This window comes from Cetorhinus maximus, chromosome 8, assembly GCF_964194155.1.
Source record: "Cetorhinus maximus chromosome 8, sCetMax3.hap1.1, whole genome shotgun sequence".
Lineage (NCBI taxonomy): Eukaryota > Metazoa > Chordata > Chondrichthyes > Lamniformes > Cetorhinidae > Cetorhinus > Cetorhinus maximus.
The window spans coordinates 95880737-95901231 of NC_135886.1; the positions used below are offsets into that span (position 1 = coordinate 95880737).

At 43.3% G+C, this 20495-nt stretch overlaps 1 protein-coding gene across 16 annotated transcripts in view; it reads right to left on the minus strand.

Annotated features, from left to right (window-relative positions):
- elf1 (E74-like ETS transcription factor 1) overlaps positions 1 to 20495 on the minus strand; it is a 245369-nt gene that overhangs the window by 14902 nt on the left and 209972 nt on the right. For 15 of the 16 annotated variants that reach the window (XM_078547248.1, XM_078547253.1, XM_078547244.1 and 12 more), the window contains one exon: positions 19156 to 19321. In XM_078547248.1, the coding sequence (XP_078403374.1) occupies positions 19156 to 19321 (166 nt within the window). Of the gene's footprint in view, positions 1 to 5741; positions 5991 to 19155; positions 19322 to 20495 lie in introns of those variants that run through there. The other variant, XM_078547260.1, reaches the window with a different exon arrangement.

A 20495-nucleotide genomic window follows, 5' to 3' on the forward strand; every position in this document is an offset into this window, starting at 1 on the left:
AAGCCCCCCTTATCACCCTTACAATTCTATACAGGTAAGTGTGCAACCAGCCAACTTGAGTAATTTAAACTCAATGCTACATCATTTGCACACATGGTATTCAAACAGTAATTGCCGAAGGTGCCTCTACGTGCACAAAACAGTGGCAATGTGTTCTAGGAAGCAGCCTCCTCAGAAACCGCCCCACTCTACTTCATAAATGAGGGCCAGAAATGCATAAAATGTCACTCCCCTGAAACCCAACCAACAACAACCAACATTTATGGAGCCCATTTAATGTAGTGAAACATCCCAAGGCATTTCACACGAGCATAATTCAGACATAAACTGACACCATGCCAAAGGAAACATTAGAGTAGGTGACCAAACGCTTAGTTAACATGGTAAATTTTGAGGAGTAGGTTTAGGGAGGCAATTCTGGAGCTGAGCAGCTAGGTAGTTGAAGACATGACTGCCAATGATGCAGCAAAGGAAGCCGGGGGGGGGCGATTTACAAGAGGCCAGGGTTGGAGGAATGAGTTCTAAAAGGTTGCAGGAGGTTACAAGATGAGGAGGGCTGAGGCCATGAAGGGGCATTGAGTACAAGAAAATTTTCAACCTTACATATCAAATTTAATAAATTTATTACCTTCACAATAATCCAAAACCAACATCAAATACTCTGATAAAACAACTTAAATGTCTGTCAGAGTATGTGTTATGCCACTGATGAACTAACAGCTTACAGTGCTGTTGTCAGGTTTACTTTTGCCTGTGAGCATCAATATAGTGCAAGAAAATCTGTGCTTGTGCCAAAAGGCTTCAATTTCATAATAATACAAACCTTTGTCTGATGCTCTTTAGCTCATCACTTCAAATTATTCCTACCACCAACAGCAGACAGGTAATTAACATTTCTTCACTATTGTGTCATGTAGCTCAAAATTTTCTCCGCAGACTAAGTTTGGAACAAGATAATGTACAAAATTTAAATGCACAAAATTACTGGGTGCCCTACACAAATGGGAACAGTGCAGAAATTCACATACACATTACATTTTACTGTCTCCTTTCAAACTGGGATTCCTGATCCAAAGGATCTCATAAGTTATCAAATTTCTGAATTTTCTCTTTTTACTGAATTATTACTTTCACTTTGCTGAGAGCCATCGCTCCGAGAACCGGCTCCCTCTTCTGAATTTGAAGTTTTGGAGGTTAATATCCCATACCAGAGACTTGAGCCCATAACTTACGTTGGCACTCCCAGTAGGGTACTAATGGAGGCGAGATCTTTTGGAAGAGACATCAAAACGAGTCCCCTGCTCTCTTGATGGATGCAAAATATCCCGTGGCACCATAAAATGAATAGCAGTCTATCGTCCCTGGTGTGCTGGCCAATATATATCCTTCAACTAACATCACTAAAACATATTATCTGCGTATTCTCTCATTGCTGGTTGTGGGAGCTTGCTGTGTCCAAATTGACTGCTGCGTTTGCTATGTTGTAACCAGTGGCTAGACGTCACAAGTGCATAAATGGCTTAATCATGAAAGACACTAAATAAATGCAAGTTTGTTCCTATATATTCTAGTGATGGCGAGGAAGGACAGTTTAAAAGAGGAGGAGAGGGAGATAGCAAAGCAGGTCCAAAGATGTAGAACACACGTCCTACTTTATAGTTTCCTGGAAACGGTTTCAAGAGCAAATCCTCTACTTCTTCGGAAAAATCCTTGTAAAATCACTGCCTTCCATAGCTGTAGAGGCCAGATGAGTGAGCTTATATAGCAAAGTAGCACCTGGCTGACATTGGGCTGCAGTGCTAATCAGCAAAAGCCTCCACTTAGAGCAGCATGATCTATCATTGTGTATATCAGTACTCAAACCAGGGCTTTTTATTCATATTACTATATTGAAAAGAAATCCTCCTGATTACTAACTTGAAATTAGCTTCCAAAACCTGCAGTAAAGATAGCACAGATCATTAACCCTTCATTTGGTCATCACACACAAATTAGGAGTGATTGACAGTCCTCACCAAAGAGCTGCAATGAGTAACAAAGCGCAGCAACATTGTTATTATAGTTTGCACTTAGTGGTTATAATTGAGGACACTGTATAACAGCAATAAGTTATTCAAGCATCACTGTTTCAATTTGTTATTTGAGCTCAATTATATTCCTGCCTTGTAATTATCCTCATGTATTCATTTTTCTCCAATTTCACAATGTTAAATTTAATAGAGGGAAAAGAATGCATTTGTCTAATTTTCTCCCCTAGTTTTCGGAAAGATGCAGCTCCTGTTGGGAAATGGTGTGCCAGGCAGCAGTTTCCCTCTAGTACTTTGCAAAGTGCTAATTCTTAATTGGCAGCTGGACAGAACAGTGACCTTTAACGTGATATTGGGGACTATCAGAGCCCAGTCTAACCCTGCCCCCTCACTCAATGTTCAAACCAGAGTGCTTCGAGCAAGAGACAATAATGATCAGCAGTGGGAATCCTATCTGATTTCACCCTCTTCAGTCTGGAGGACAGCTGTTGTACTCTTACCCAAAATGCACAGCAAGGATTAAAACCAGGATTGACTTGTGAGACTCAGTCCCCCGCTGAGCAGTACACTTAAAATGAATTGGGGTGGGCTAACTGTAATAAAACATATCTTCACATATATTTTGCCTAAGTGAGTCTGGGGAAGAATGCTAGTCCATTGGATTGATAAGTGACAATGTAAACTGCAGCAATACAATAAACTATGCAAACAACTCAATCGCTAACTGCAATTTCCTATTTTTGTTCTCCCCTTCCCCAATGTCAAGGGTATGTTCTGCCATTACCAACTTCATTTTGCTAAATGGTGGGAACTCTGAGTTTTATTTATCCATCCTGTACTGCACGATTAGCAGTATTGGCAAAGTAAAGTGCAGATGGTACAATGAAAATCCTGTTACAATACCATTAAGTGCAATCCTGCAGTATTGCCCAGTCAGCAAGTCCGCCAAATAGGCAAGCTGCCTTTCAGAGATTATCCAACATCATCAGCTGCATATACTGCTCTTTGTGCTTTTTGACAAATGGACTCTTCAAATCATGTCACATTTACTGCTGCCTTCACTGCCATTGTGGTGAAGCGCCATAGAAACCTTGCTGCACTCTGTATACTCTATTCGCTGGCATTGAAAGGCCTTTTTGTTGGAATATCAATGGTATGTCCTTCATAGACCAGTAATAGCGAATGGAAATATTCTCAACATCTGACAGCGAGAAGTAATCCTTTCCAACAGCTCGGGTGTCGCATAATAAATCACTAAATTGGGCATTCATGTATACAGTAGGTCTCACATGAATAATATTTACAAATAAATTGATGAACTTGTACAAATCTCCCACAATAGCCAGATGGGTAAAGGCACTACCTGGTGTAGACTAAAGCACACTGACATAAAGGTCCCCAGTACTATTTTCTGTCCTACAATAGCACATTACACAGTGGGAAAAATATAGGGGGCGCTACCTTTGGGTTAGGGCTCTAGGATTAACCTGTGTGTGTCAGCCTCGACTCAATTGTAGCACCCTTGTCCCTGGGGCAGAAGGTTCTAGGTCTACGTCTCACTCTGGTACCAAATCTAGGCTGACCATTAAAAGTGCTGTACTGAGGGGAGTGCTGTGCTATCAGAGTCTTTTGGATGAGGGGTTAAATCGAGGTCCTATTTTGAAGAAGAGCAGGGGAGTTTTCCCCCAGTGTCCTGGCCAATTTTTACCTTTCCACCACCATCATCACCTCAAGTAAGAGCTATTTGTTTCATTATCGCATTGCTATTTCTAGGATGTTGTTGTGCACAAACTGGCCACTGCGTTTTCTACATTACAGCAGTAACTTCAAAAATTCTTCAGTGACTGGAAAGGACTAGATAAATCCAAATCTTTCTGCACATCCCTGGTGAGTTGGAAAATCAAACTTTCCCTTCCTGATCACTGTTGGTGACTGAAACTTCACATGCGGGTAAGAATACAACTGTGATGCACGCCACATTCAAACAGCTACTGAACACTTACTAAGTGTACATATGATAAATGATTACTGAGGTCAGTTATCTGCAGACAGCTTGCTTCCAAGCATACCATAGCCCTCCTGTTGGGAAGATGAGAGAAGCATGGGGGTAGGGTTGGCGGGGGGGCATGTGGTAATGTTTAAAAAAAGTATTTAGTGGTTTTTTTAAAAAAGATATAAATTGCATGCAACTCAGATGGAGATTTTGATTCCGCGTGATGTCCAGGGTTGGTTTTGATCGCCTGAATGGAGTCGGAAGAATTTTCCAGGATATTTTTTCCCTTATAAGTCCGTGGGGGTTTTTCCTCTCTCTCAGAGATGACATGGCTGTGGGGCTGGGGAAGGCAGGTGGCGACTGTTTGGTACAGATGCTCCAGCCATCATGAGTGAGGGGCAGTACTGATGGACCAGCTGCCCTTTCCCTGTGGATCATTTTTGCATGTTTGTATGAATTAAACAGTAGCATTATCTTACAAAACACGGGGCAACAGTCACAGAGCCCATGATTTGTTTCAGCAAGCTCTGCTGAAAAGTATGGCTGTCACACTGGGTAATCCTGAAAAATAAATGGTATTGATGCTAAGATTATAAAGCCAATGATAGCAGTAGGATGTAATAGTACAATATGTGTGCACCTCTAGACAAACTGTTCTGGCAGAATAAATCACAAAAAGGGAATGTCCAAAAGGCAAGGCAAGGCATGAAGCTCATGAAATGGATTTTAAAACCTATTGCTTCAAGCTGCTGAAGCAATAAGCATGAGGTTTAACGGAATTAGAGTCAGAGTTATACAGCACAGAAACAGGCCCTTTGGCCCATCGTGTCCATGCCGGCCATCAAGCACCTATCCTAATTCCATTTTACAGCACTTGGCCCTGTATGCTATGGCGTTACAAGTGCTCATCTAAATACTTTTTGCTCGATTATAAACAGTCTCCACACACCTTCAAACCCCATCACTAGATTTGTGCGAACATCTAAATCAGCTACTGAGCTCAACAGACACTTCTCAGATTAAGAGACATGCCTCATTCAGAGGGAAACTCATGGCATGAGGATGGCGACATACATCAGAGAGGCCAAGTTTACTCTTCAGGAGGGGCATCGAAACATGCTCCAGGAATGGAAGTGGAACGGTCAATACTCCCATACTTGAACATGTGAGATTGCAGATCATCAGTTTTCATTTTTTTTTAAAAAATAGTTGGGCTGCGAAGGCCGAGTATGAAAATGATTAACGCGAGGCCGTGAGCAAACAAACTGCAAATACTGTTGACTCTGTACTTGTTCGGACTGTGAATTTGCCCAACTGCTACAATCCAGCTGCCCACCTGCTTTAAAACTAAAACTGGACGTTCACCTCCCCCCGCCCCCTGTCAATATGAGCAGCTGCTCCATCAAAGCATCCACTCACTTCCGTGTTTACAGGTCTGCCTGGGACTCCAAGCCTCTCCCCCAACCCCCTCCCTCCCAGATCCCCTCTCTAATTCAGCGGATTCATTTGGCGTTAATTTCACGCAGGGACCAGTGGCCACATTGTTTATAGCCCGTGCAGTTTCAGCCTGCTTCATGTACATTTCAAAATCTCCATCTTACTTCCCACGACCTCCCACCCCAGCTCCCAAGCACCTTACTAAAAACTATAAGAAACTTTTTGAAAGTGTCCTGAACTTTGAGCGACAGGGTCGCATCACCCCATCCCAACCCCTTGCTTACCTGCCCGGATCAATAAATCCAGCGGGGTTTTGATCCCCTCGCAAACGGGGAAAGCCATGGGGAAATCCGCTAGCTTTCCCTCCCACCCGCTGCCACGTCTAGTTTCAAATTTGACAGAGGAGCCGCTTCCATGGAAGTTACGTGGCGCCCTCGGGCTGTGGAGCGCTCAGCCAGCCCAGTGTCAGCTTTCCAGGCGAGATTTTCTCCCCCCACCCCACCTCCCCTTCTCTCTCCTGTTTTCCCAAACCGGAAGTGTTCGATCAGAGTGGGATCACATCAAACTCCATCCCAAACTTTCAGCTTCTTCCGGGATTGGACGGCAGGGCGCAGGCGCTGTGCCCACACCTCCACCTCGCCTGCCTGGGGGCCTCAGCCACTTTTCAGCCTTTGCAACTGATTTAGAAACAGCACAGAACTGACCCCTCTTCTGCTGCACTCTCCAAGTGCGCACCATCCTTTTTTTCTGGCATAGTTAAGCGAGAATGTCAAGGTCCCTCAATATTAATACTGGTGGCATCTCCAATAGATTTAGTCTCATTCTAACAGTGCAGAACTGCTGTAGAATTACATTGTTTCCAATCAGAAACAGTAAAACTGGTCTCTACCAACCTTTTTTTTTATTCATTCATGGGATGTGGGCATCATTGGCTGGGCCAGCATTCATTGCTCATCCCTAATTGCCTTTGAGAAGGTGGTGGTGAGCTGCCTTCTTGAACCGCTGCAGTCCATGTAGTGTAGGTACACCCACAGTGCTGTTAGGAAGGGAGTTCTAGGATTTTGACCCAGCAACTGTAAAGTCAGGATGGTGAGCAGCTTCAAGGGGAACTTCCAGGTGGTGGTGTTCCCATCTATCCCCTGCCCTCGTCCCTCTAGATGGTAGTGGTTGTGGGTTTGGAAGGTGCTGTCGAAGGAGTCTTGGTGAATTCCTGCGGCGCATCTTGTAGATGGTACACACTGCTGCGACTGTGCGTTGGTGGTGGAGGGAGTGAATGTTTGTGGATGGGGTGCCAATCAAGCAGGCTGCTTCGTCCTGGATGGTGTCAAGCTTCTTGTGGGGGCTGCACTCATCCAGGCAAGTGGGGAATATTCCATCACACTCCTGACTTGTACCTTGTAGATGGAGGACAGGCTTTGGAGAGTCAGGAGGTGAGTTACTCATCACACGATTCCTAGCCCCTGACCTGGTCTTGTAGCCATGGCTAGTCCTGTTCAGTTTCTGTTCAATGGTAACCCCCAGGATGTTGATAGTAGGGGATTCAGTGATGGTAATGCCATTGAACATCAAGGGGTGATGGTTGGATTCTCTCTTGTTGGAGATGGTCATTGCCTGACACTTGTGAGGCGCAAATGTTACTTGCCACTTGTCACTCCAAGCCTGGATATTGTCCAGGTCTTGCTGCATTTGGACATGAACTGTTTCAGTACCTGAGTCATTGCAAATGGTGCTGAACATTGTGCAATCATCAGATCAGCGAACAAACCCACTTCTGATCTTATGATGAAAGGAAGGTCATTGATGAAGCAGCTGAAGATGGTTGGGCCTATGACACTACCCTGAGGAACTCCTGCAGTGATGTCTTAGCGCTGAGATGACTGACCTCCAACAACCACAACCATCTTCCTTTGTGGTAGATATGACTCCAACCAGCGGAGTTTTTCCCGATTCCCATTGACTCCAATTTTGCTAGGGCTCTTTGATGTCACATTCAGTCAAATGCTGCCTTGATGTCAAGGGCAGTCACTCTCACCTCACCTCGGGAGTTCAGCTCTTTTGTCCATGTTCGAAGCAAGGCTGTAGTGAGGTCAGGAGCTGAGTGGCCCTGGCGGAACCCAAACTGGGAGTCAGTGAGCAGGTAATTGCTAAGCAAGTGCGACTTCATAGTACAGTTGATGACCCCTTCCATTACTTTACTCTGGAAGAGGCTGTGATGGATCATCCACTCGGCACTTCTGGCTGAAGATTGTAGCAAATGCTTCAGCCTTGTCTTTTGCGCTGATGTGCTGGGCTCCTCCATCATTGTGGATGGGGATATTTGTGGAGCCTCCTCCTCCAGCAACAGGATGTGGCAGGATTGCAGAGCTTAGATCTGATCCATTGGTTGTGGGATCGCTTAGCTCTGTCTATCACTTGCTGCTTATGCTGTTCGGCACACAAGTAGTCCGGTGTTATAGCTTCACTAGGTTGACACCTCATTGTTAGATATGCTTAGTGCTGCTCCTGGCATGTCCTCCTGCACTCTTCATTGAACCAGGGTTGATCCCCTGGCTTGATAGAAATGGTAGAGTGGGGGATACGCCGGGCCATGAGGTTACAGATTGTGTTGGAGTACAATTCTGCTGCTGCTGATGGCCACAGCACCTCATGGATGCCCAGTCACGAGTTGCTAGATCTGTACAAAATCTATCCCATTTAGCATGGTGGTAGTGTCACACAACATGATGGAGGATATCCTCAATGTGAAGGTGGGCTTTCGTCTCCACAACGAAAGTATGGGTGACCACCGCAGAATCACTGACAGATGCATCGCGGCAGGTATGTTGGCAAGTATGTTTTTCCCTCACCACCTTCTGCAGACCTAGTCTAGCAGCTATGTCCTTCAGGACACGGCCAGCTCAGTCAGTAGTAGTCCTACCAAGCCACTCTGAGCACTGAAGGCCTCCACCCAGAGTACATTCTGTGCCTTTGCCACCACACGTGCCTGCTCCTACCCTACCCTTCACCTAACCCTGCCAGCATATGCTGCTCCTATATAGGAAGGGCAGAGGCAACCAAATCCCTATTAAGACAGTGAGATTTTACAATTGGAAATTCTCTCAATGATGTGATATGTCCCAGCGTGACAGCAGCAGGTGCAGAAACAACGCAGCAAGAGGAGATAATCCATCATGCCATGCACCAATAAGATGATGATTTTGCATTGTTTAGTTCAATCAGGACTAGCTCAAATAAAAACAGAAAATGCTATAAATACTCAGGTCAGGCAACATCTGTTGAGAATGAGAAACAGGGGTGGGATTTTCCAGTCCCACTAGCAGAAGGCATTGTCAAGGGCAAAGGTGGGAAAATTTGAGAGTGACCAAAAGTCTTTTGGCCGTTCTCCAAATTTTCCCATCTCGCCCATGACTATGCCCGCCACTGGCAGGACTGGAAAACCCCGTTCAGTGTTAACCTTTCAGGTTGATGACCTATCAGATGCCCGACTTGCTGAATATTTCCAGCATTTTCTGTTTTTTTTTCAGATTTCCAGGGTCCGTAGTATTTTGCCCTTGCACCAGTTCCCCACATTTATCGTCAAGGTAGTAAAATCATGCAGCAAGTTTGTTGTGGGTCCTTTAGCAATACAAACACAGAAAGCTGGCACACAGGCATCACTCTTCTGTAATCTGAGTTAAACAAAAACCCACAGGTGGGGGTACATATAGTCACATTGTAGCTGAACATGTTTATTCTGTCCCACATTAAAATTATCTCATTGAAGCCTTAGATATTCATCTGGTGACACTTATATCCTTTCCCTACCGCGATGTAATAAGACATTGAGCATCATAGTATTACACTACCCATTATCATTGACATAAGTAGATAATGCCTTGACCTTTGTATAAATTCTATTAAACGTGGTATGATAATATTTCTCTAGTGAAAAGGAACTGGAGGCAGGATTCTTTCAAGATGCCCTTGTTGTAATGCACTGTTTGAATAGCATACTGTGCATTGTAATGAGGTGCACCATGTGATAATGCAAAAGAAAGAATTGGCTGACCCACTGGAAACAATAATCTCCAATTCTTGTGCGTTTCTTCATGCATCTCAGGTTTTCCTCATTACAATAATTCAGAATCCCACAGATAAAGCAGGTGTGGGGCTGACCTCTCCACACAATAACAAGCACCAGAACAAATTTAGACTGCTTGTTAGCCCGCCCACAGGTTATTTGTTAAACAATCAAATCCAGAGAGAAGTGGGGGGGTGGGGAGCAGGCGGGCAGTAATGGACAATTTATATTGTAATGCTGAGTACAAATAATGTCTACGGTTGGAAGATTGCCTATCAAGGACCCATTTTGTTTGTGGTGAAGATTGGAAGATGCTGCAAATTTACCACAGCTTCCAGCAGCATTCATCAACAATTTGACTGATAACTGTTCACCAGCCATAAACACTTCACCCATCAACCTCACAGTATTCGAAGTATCTTTGCACAGGAAGACCATTCTTCTAGTCTCCAGAAACAAATCAAAGTCAGAAGGGCAAATAAACATTAGACAACTGTATTTGATGAACATTTACATAACAGAAATCAATTAGTCGCACCTCCTTCACATGGATGCAGGGTTGTTGAACTGGCACAATTATGTCTCTACTGAAGGTATAGTCTCAAATGTAAAATGGAAAGAGTGAAAAGACCATTTAGGTTTTACTATATGCAGTGGATGATGAATATAGAATGCAAGCAGTGGGGACCAATGGTATCAGCAAATTCAAGAAAGTACTGGATATGTAACTGGTGAACCATTTGATACAGAGGTAAAAACATGCATTTATACTGTTCATTTCATGCCCGCAGGAAACCCTAAAGCCCTTCACAGCTAATGGATTACTCTTGAAGGGTAGTTGCTTGGTTGGTAGAGATATGTGGCAGCCAATTTGTACACAGCAAGGGCTCCAACAAAGCACTGAGGTGAATGCCTGCTTAACCTTTCATGGTTGTGTTTGCTGAGAAATAAATGTTGGCTGGGAGGACTCCTGCTCATCTTAAAAAAAATAGCCTGGGATCTTTTAATCCATCCCAAGTAGTACAGGATGCCCCAGTTTGACTTATCTAAAAGACGGTACCTCCAACAGAATGTAACTCCTTTAGTAGTACACTTAACGGTCAGTCTACTTTACACTAAGCCGTAGGGATGAATTTTGGGCCCTGCTGAGATCAGAACGAAGATGGACAGAGCCGGAAAATACCAGTGGTCGACTGGGATTTTCCACTTGGCCTCCAGGTTCCCACCGTGATTGGGAGGCAGTTTCACTGCCTGGAGCTGAGCACTCTGCAGCAGGCCTACAGGCCCTCCCTTCCTGTCTGGATGCAGGTGCAACTAAAGGCCTCCCCTGTAAAGAGATTCCCCTATCCCCAATATCCAATGGCGGTGATTCTGAAGCACCCTCTCAGTTACTTGCACTTTACTGCAGCCTGCTGCTTCTTTCAAACTGGAAGGCCTCTGATTAGCCCTCCAGGTTCGAGAGCCTGCCCTCCACCCTTAGTTGGACAGGGAACCTGTCTCTATGTCAGTTAAAGGACATCCCGCTCAAAGTTCCAAAGAGTGACTACTTCCCTTGGGGGTGGTTTTAGGATCTGGAAACAGTCCCAATTCTTGGTTCCACTTCCAACCCGAAAATTAATCCGTTAGCATGAGGTTTGAACCCACGTGCTTCTGATTCAGATACGGATGGGATGAATCATAGGATATGAGATTGCCTGCACACTGGGCCCAGCCAGATGGGGAAGATGGTCTCTTCTGATCCTGTACATCCTGACATTGCTGCGTGACGAGCAATATTTGGTCAGCTGTAAAGATAATAGAATGTTTTTAAGCCTACGACATCCCTCCGACTTTGCTGCTGAGTTCCTGCCATGGCCCACAAATACTGTCTGTGCTTCTAGCTCTGATCCACATTGACATATTCATCCCTTCTGTAAAAAAAGCTCTTTCCAGTTATCCAGATGATGGGGGGTTGGTGGGGGGGGGGGAGAGAGAGAGAGAGAGAGAGAGACAACAATTGACAATAATAACTTGTTACCTGAAACACATTAAACAACCTAAGTACCTACCTACCCTAAAATATGTACACAACTTATAACAACCTAGCCTACTAAACAACATGTACAGATTGGTAGTAGTCAATATTCAAAGTAAAGAGCTTGCATTTATATAGCGTCTTTCATGACCCCATGATATACTAGAGCAATTTACAGCCAATTAAGTACTTTTGATGTGTAGCAATTGTTACAATGTAGGAGAATGCAGCAGAGTATTTGTATACAGCAAGCCCACACAAACAGCAGTAAGGGGTGCATAGCCAGATAATCTGTATTAGTGCTGTTGGTTGATGAATAGATACTGGCCAGGACATTAGGAGAACTCCCCTGTTCTTCTTCAAAATAGTGCCATGGGATCTTATAGGGACACAAGAGCAGGAGTAGGCCATTCAGCCCATCCAGCCTGCTCCAACATTCAATATGATGATGGTTGATCTTCCACTTCCATGCCTTTTCCCCCACACTATCCCCATATCCCTTCATGTCACTGGCATTTAGAAATCTGTCAATTTCTCCTTTAAACATACTCGATGACTGAGCTTCCACAGCCCTCTGAGGTAGAGAATTCCAAACATTCACAACCCTCCGAGTGAAGAAAATCTTCCTCATCTCAGTCCTAAGTGGCTTCCCATTTAAAAATTGTGTCCCCTGTCTATCCTTGAAACTCTAGAGAATACAGACCCAATTTCCTCTCTCTCTCTCTCTCTTCATAGGACAGTCCTGCCATCCTGGGAACAAGACTGGTGAACCTTCGTTGGACTTCCTCTATGGCAATGTACTTTTATATCCATCTGATAGGAAGACTACCAAAACCTTACTGCTCATGCTCGCCCCTGAAGAATGCTATCTGATCAGAGAACAGGAGGCTGCTTGCACCCAGGAAACCATATTAGTGCATGAGTAGTGGGAGATAGGAGTGTGCCAGGTGGAGGGAGGGGAGGGAACTAGACAGTTAGCAGAGAAACTCTTTTTATTGTCGATAAGTGTACCATTTAAAAAAAAGAATGAATTTTCTAAGCTTGTTAGTGCTGGCAATTTACAATTCTTCTCTTCCTTCACTGGTTCTTGAAAACATGGGTTATCTCAATAAGCCGCACTTTGTCTTCATCAACCTGTGCAGTCAGCTGTGGTAAGGGAGCAGCAGCCAAAACACTTCTCCTGATTGATTATATGACAGTACACTAAAGCTGATCTTTGTATGATCTGATGTGAACCAAGAGTTGTATCAGTTGTATTTAACACACTGTAATGATTTTGCTGCTTTTTTCATCTTACATTATTAAATACTTGACCAACCTCACACATGAGCATAAACACACACACACAAACATATAGACATACTCCCTCATTTGGAAGTGTAGACAACAGCCTCTCATCAAGAGCATCAGTGGCCCAGGGTCACATTTCCTTTCCTCCTTGTTGAAAACACCTTGACCTCTGCCCCAGCACTTCTCCTCCTGACAGCTGATCGATACTGAGAATTCACTATATGAACAATCACTCATTCAAGTCTCAGAGCCCAAACAGATCTGTGCTTTTCATTGGGACTCCCAAGTATACAGAAATAATGGGACCAGTTATAAAGGCCAAGTTGGTTTCCTGACCCATGTTTCCCTCCACAGTACCCAAGACAAAGCAATAACGGGGATTTATCTTTATTTACTTTTATAATTATGTGACAGAAGCGGCCATATGACCAGCTTCTTTTGGTTAAATTCCCAAACCTTTGGTGATAACCACTTACCTATAGACTGATTCCAGTGAAGCCACGTTTTGGGATTTTATTTTAACAATTTTTTTAAAAATTGCATTGTATTTGCAATTGCATTGTAACTAAATCGTGGGGACATCTGCACCACATAGACTGCAGTGGTTCAAGAAACTGGTCCACCTCCAGGATGTCCAAGGTCAACTGAGGATTAGCAACAAATGCTGGCCTTGTAACTAACGCCTACATCCTGAGAATGATTTTTTTTTAAATCCCACCAAGCCAAGTAATGGATGAAAAACCAGCTTCAGGATCTCTGGAAATTATGATCAGAGGTTTTGGAAGAGCTGTGGAAGTCAACTCATCTTCTGAATGTTACCTCCCTTCAAGTGAAACAGCCCCTGGGCTTTCCCCCCACCCAGATGGTAGAGAGTGAGCTTTTCAAAATGCCCTCCATATTAATACAACAGGCAAGAGGTCAGCTTCAGATCCAGACACAAAAAAAAAATGATTCCATGAATTATGATATGGCTAACAATCACACTGCTATCTCAATTTTCAGATGGGGAGCCCATTACCATAAGCAATACCACACAATGATAAGCCATAGCTAGATAACATTCCTTATAACTCTTGAAAAGGTTTCCCAAATAAAATTTAAACAGGGCCACCCCAAGTTTCACTGGAGCAAACTGGTTTTCAAAAGTGATCGACTCTAATCAAATTCCTGAAGAAATTGATGCACTTTTGTGAAAACTAAAGGTTGTAGCATCTGGCAGTTCAGTAAACTGACAAAGACAAGTAAGCATAAACCCGAGGCTGATGCTTCAGTTCATTACTGAGGATGAGCTGCACTGTCAGAGGTACCATCTTTCAGATGAGACATCAAACACAGGTTTGTCTGTTTGCTCAGGTAAATGTAAAAGTTCCCTCTTTGAAGAAAAGAGGAAGTTCTCCCTAGCGTGCTGTTCAATAGTTACCCCTCAACCAAATTCACAAAAAAATCAGATTATCTGGTTATTTATCTCACTGCTATTCATGGGATCTTTCTGTGTAGAAATTGGGTGCTTGTGTTTTCTACATTACAACAGTGACTATGCATCAAAAGTATTTTGTGAGGCACTTTGGAACATCCTGAGGGTGTGATAGGTGCTGTGTAAAGACAAGTCCTTTCTATCCTCCTCTTTAACATATGATCAAGTATTTCGACAGGTTTAACCTTTGACTTGTACAAAGGTGTAATCCTATACTCAAAGCAGCTGGTTGCAATAACTCACGCTAGGGAAAGAAAACGCCTTAAAGTCTAACTTAGCATTTCAGAAGGATTAAAATATATCCAAACTTTTGTAAATGTAATAAAAGACAACATACAGCTTCAGGCCTTACAACAAGTTGACAAGCTGGTGGATGGAAAGTTCAGCGGGACGCATATCTGTCATAACTTAAGCTGTGGTATACCCACATTCATAGCAGAACAGAAAACCTCAAGTACACAAGACTGAGCAGCAAGTGAGGGATTTATAAATTACTGAAGGAGATATGGGTGTTGAAGCCGTATCTATGGGATCTAGGGCTCATTCCTTCCTGCCAGGCAATTTCAATTGTTCTTTTTTCACACTTTATTTGGCCCATATTTTAAGCCTATTTTATTCCATCTTCAATCCAAAAGTCATTTCTCTCGGAAGGGATGATCATATTTTGAATAGAAAAATAAAAGTGGCTGTAAGGGCTTCAAATACACCTTCATAGGAGTTACTTTCCTTTCGTTGGAAATCTAACCTCCAATACATTGGTTCATGGAGCCTCCTTCTGTTTATCCACTGTAACTTTGGCAGAAGAGCTGTAAAAATCTGCAAAGCCCCCATGTCACGCTGTGAACATGGCCTTCAAAGGATCATGGGCTGTTTTCAAAAGCAGCTGACGACAATGGGCTACCCATCAGCTAAATGAAGACTGAGATATTCCACCGGCCACGACCAAATTTGGATCAGAGTTTGGATAGAGAAAATACAGAGAAACCACTTCCAATGACTAAAGGGTTGATAACCGGATGACACAGATTTAAATGGTTGACAAAAGTGCCACAGGAGACTTGAGGGAAAGTGTTTTTATGCAACAAGTGGTTAGGATTTGGAAGCCATTTTCTGCTAGGGTGGTAGAAATAGATTTAATAGCAGCTTTCTAAAGGGAATAGGATCAACACTTGCAGGAGAAAAAATTGCAGGGATACAGGGAAAGAGCCGGGGAGTGAAACTAACTGGATTGCTCTTCGAAAGGGCTGCCACAGACTTGGTGGGCTGAGTAGCCTTTTTCTGTGCTGTACTATTCTACGATTCTCATGATACAACAGCAACTTTCTACAAACCAAATTGTATGTGCACATTGAACAAAGGAGTTAGATTATGTTTTAAGTTAGCGCTGCCCTCAACTAAAACCACCCCACCCTAATTCCAAAAGCTGGGTTTTGATATGGTTATGAACATTACCCCATACTGTATTGGTGAATCATTATGCACATGATAAATCTATTTGCTTTGTATGATGCTTGACTGCGTATTATGTGAAGACCAATTGTCTCCTAATTCTTATATGAACTGCTGTTTGTAATGCTGTTGCTTCCTAGACTTGACTTATTGTAAAGGCAACTCCTGAACAAAAATGTTAATTTCATTATGAAATATAATGAACATGAATTTCAAATCAAATTTTTCGATGCACATGAACAGCAGTTTCGACGACATCCCAATATATCTAAATTGGCTCTCAGGGAAAAACTCTCATTCATCTGAGATTTCCATACCTTCCTATCTGGGCATAACACCCTTAAAACAGCCTTGCAGAATTTTTTTCCCCGCTACTGTACGTGGGTAGCTGAATTAATCCATTACTTGGCAGAATGAATTAAAACAAAATGGCCCCAAAAGCAACATATAATACACAAAAGCTATATATTCCCTGATGCCAGCCAATTAAACAACTCCCAGTATTTCAAGTCTAGTCACATGGCACACCACAAGTTCTGAATTAGTGACAGAGTGTGTAATCAGGAGCTAAACACTGACTGCTATTTTTCTAAAAGTACACTATCCTAGTAGAAACATCTCTCTCAATAATGATCACAGGTACAGGAGAGGAAGTTCACTTTAGTGCATTCACCAAAGGAAAACCTACTGGCCCCACCATTACAACATCCAATTATCTCCTACACCATCCCAAGGCTTTGGCCTTTACTTGCCTATCCAAAAGTCTACTCTAGGGGCTGGATTTTCATTACTGAGGTGGGTAGTTCAAGTTGGGAAATTTACCAATTTGGCAGAGCCACCTCAGTTTAAAGTGCCCGGTCATACACAATTGTTGCTCAGGGGTTTAGGGGCTTAGGGGGGAGGCGGGAGGGTGGAGCGGGTGCGGGATAGAGTCGGGCCCGCCAAACCCGGAAGGAGGTCCTAGGTATCGAATGCCAGAGCAGGTTGGTTAGAAAACGTATCCCTATTACGTATGCTTGGCTGCAAGCCAAGACCAATAAATGCATTAGCTGAGCAAAGAATCCATATTGACATGTGACGTGAATTGTTGTCTTTGCTTGATTGACATCTTTAAGTGGTTATAAGAAGTTGTTCTTTCTGTGATCTTTGTTGTCAATGTCTCAATGTTTATTTGGACAAGATTAAGAGGGTGAAGTGTTTGAAGCCTTTGTTATTGATACTTTAATGCTCTGTCTGATTGACATTTTTACAGGGTTGTAGGAACAGCAATATTTTTCCCTCAAGAACATTTCTGAATGTGTGTTTTTTTCCTCTCACAGCAGTTTCACACTTCCATTGTTATTATACGGCTCATTAGTTATGTGAATAGTGCATACTGGGTGAATGGACATGTGTTGGCATTGAGCTGGCATGGAGAATTTGAGGGGCCAGGGGGAGTGACTGGGTGGAATGAGTTGGCATGGAGAGTATGAGGGGCCATTGGAATGGCTGGGAGGTTGAGTTTGCATTGACTCCGCATGGAGGTAATAAGAGGCTGTGGGGAGTCATTGGGGGGCATGTTTAAGACTTTTTGAACTTACCTTTCAATAGGTTCCCAAATCCAGACAATGGTTTACGGCTCTTCTGAGGAGCCATGAACCACAAATCATGGGGAAGCTGGCCCAACTCCACAAAAATTGTGGTGGGGGGGTGGGGGAGAGAGAGAGAGAGAGAGGGGGTGCTAGAGGATGCCTTCTCCCGCACTGGAGCCCGGTTGGGAGTGCAAGTAGCGAGTTCGCACCCTTATCTGCACTGGTTAAAATGATGGTGGGAATCCCGGTATTGGGTCCCACCTGCCATTTTTAAATGGCTTCGGAGTCGTCTTGTCTCCGCAAACATCTGGCCCTAACTGTTAACAACACACCTCCTCATATCAATTCTAAATTTATCTTGTGCCCTTATCCTACACACTATCATATGTTCATGTAGCTTTGTCCAAAACTCAAAGCTCTAATGATTTTGGACTTACCTCATATAGTCCCCACTGGCTTTAAGGCAATTTGTCCATGATTGGCAGTCGACATTATAACAGTGGCAGGAAGGAGGTCTGCAGCGGAGTGATCAGTTTTGGGTTACAACAGGCCTGTAATTTCCCTCCTCCTGACTTCAACCATGCACCTTATGACCTTTAAAAATCTACTTGATTAGAGCTACAGCTACATCTGACTGCTTAGAAGCAAAATTTCATGCATCAAATTGAGAGAAAGGAGAATAACTTAACATAGTTTTCCCAAACGAGTCAGTATGTTTAATACGTTTCAAGCAATGCCTTTGTAGTCAAATTCAATGAATAGGACTAACAGTCAGTAATTTGAATGATATAATTTGCTGACATATATGGAGAATGTAAGTGGCAGGGATTGTACTTCAATTTGCTGACACCAAAGGAGGTTTTTTAATATTCTGATGCGCTGAGAGTGGTTAGAGCTGGCGGGGCCGGGGGTGGAGGGGGGTAGGTTCAGGGCAGTCAGTAGAGGGCATAGGAAATACGGAACTTTGCATTTCTTTCTAAAGAGATTTAATTCCATGCTGTGTGTCTTTTGTCATTAAGAGATTTCCCACCCAGAAGTCGGCCAGAATGACAGGCTTGACTTCTAGTCAAATGGGGAGCACTCCAGGAGGCTGCAGGACAAGGCAGGTCCGATCCCTAACACCGGCCATGTGGGCAGGTGGCCGTGTGGGCAAGTGGAAGGGGGAGGGGTGGGAGGAGGTCAGATACCAAAGCGGTGGGGTGCAGCGGCTCCCAGGAAACCCAGCCGGCCACTGAACAGCAAAGATAATAGAAAAAAATATTCATACAGTGCCTTTCCCAACCAGAAGACATTCCAAAGGGCATTACAGCCAATGAAGTACTTCTTTAGTGTAGGTACAATACAGGAAAGAGGGCCACCAATTTTCACACAGCTAGCTTCCACAAATAGCAATGAGATAATGAACAATCTGTTTTTGCAGTCATGTTGGTGGAAAAGTAAATACTGGCCAGGGCACCAAGAAGAGCTGTCATGTTCTTCTTAAACACTATCGTGCCATGGGATCTTGTACACACACTCAAGTAAGCCTCAGTTTAATGTATTTTCTGAAAGGTAGTGCAGCCCTGCCTCAGTACGGCTCTAGAATGTCAGCTTGGATTACAGTATGTGATGTTCATGTGTGAGAGTGGGACTTGAAGCCTCAATCTTCTGACTCAGAGGCGAGAGTACTACCATGAAGTTGAGGCTTAACAGATAATGAAAGAGAAAGAGGCAGAAATTAAAAACTCACCTTCCCTAGCTGGCTAGATATTGCCATGAATTACCTCCTGTATTTGCACTCCAACTCATCCTCAATGTAAAGCAAATCATTACTCTTAAACCACCCCAACGAGATACACACCTGAAAGACCAATGTTATCCTCTATTATTTGTTCTTCAACAACATCCAAAGATGTATCATCCATCATCCTGGTGGAAACCTCATCGCAATCCAGACTAGAATAGAACAAGTCTGTGTTTGGCACTTGTTCTACGATCACAGCAGGAAACGATAAAGGGTCTTCAAGCTAGGGTCAAAAAGAAAAACAAGGATTAAACAGGATTAAAGGGAAAGAGACAGTAGAAGAGACAGCAAAGAAACAGCAGCCACTCCCACAAAATTCAACATATTCAGAGTTCACATGTTCGGAATGCATCCTAAATCTTATATATTACACACACACACACACGTGTATGGTATGTGTGTATGGTATGTATATATAAAAACAGGTGTCCAACTTCCCTTACCACACAACCTGGTTGTAACAAAACGTTCATCGCTATTAAAAGCGATTGCTTAATTGTGAGGTGCAGCATTGAAACATGCCACCAAGTACTGACGCAAAGATGTTTTCTTTTCCACGGGGTGATGAAGGACAGCTATAAAGTTGACGGCAACATACCAAGTTGCCCCCACACAATTGACAGATCTCAAAATATCTGCAATGTGTCAATTCCAGGAGGTGGCACCTCATATCACTTTAAGCAGGTTTTGGGGTTAGCAGTAGAGGTCTTCAAGATTTAAAAAAAACCCTGCAAGTATTTGTTCTCAAAACAAAACCACATCCACTTTACTCAGAATACCGTACCTGACTATCACTCACTGAACAATGCTTTAACTCCTTTTGCATTTTTTTTTTGACTGCTCTGGGACATTCATTGTTGAATTTCCAGTCTTGATGTAAGGTTGTGAATGTTACAGAATGTCAATGATATAAAAGTCTGGTGTACTAAAGGCTGGTGTCTTAGAGACTAAGAAAGAAATAAAGAAAAGCCTTGCATTTACATAGCATCTTTCATAACCTCAGGATATTCCAAAGCACCTTTTTTTTTTGAAGTGAAGACACTGTTGTAATGGATAAACATGGCAGCCAATTTGCACACTTCAAGATCCTACAAATAGCAATGTAATAGTGACAGATAATCTGTTTTTAGGTTTTGGCTGAAGGACAAATCTTAGTCAGGATACAGGGAGGACACTCCTTCTCTTCTCTGAAATAATGCCTTGGCACCCTTCATGTCTACCTGACAGGATTGCCCTAATCTCACTAAGCAGAATTCCACCTAAAACCACCTAACCTGACTGCTTCAATCCCAGGAAATTTAAGAATGACCAGGGAAACAGTTATATGGTGTGGACATCAACCCACTCATAGTCTTGTGATCAGAAGGCATCTGTTTCTTCACCTCATGGAATTTTGC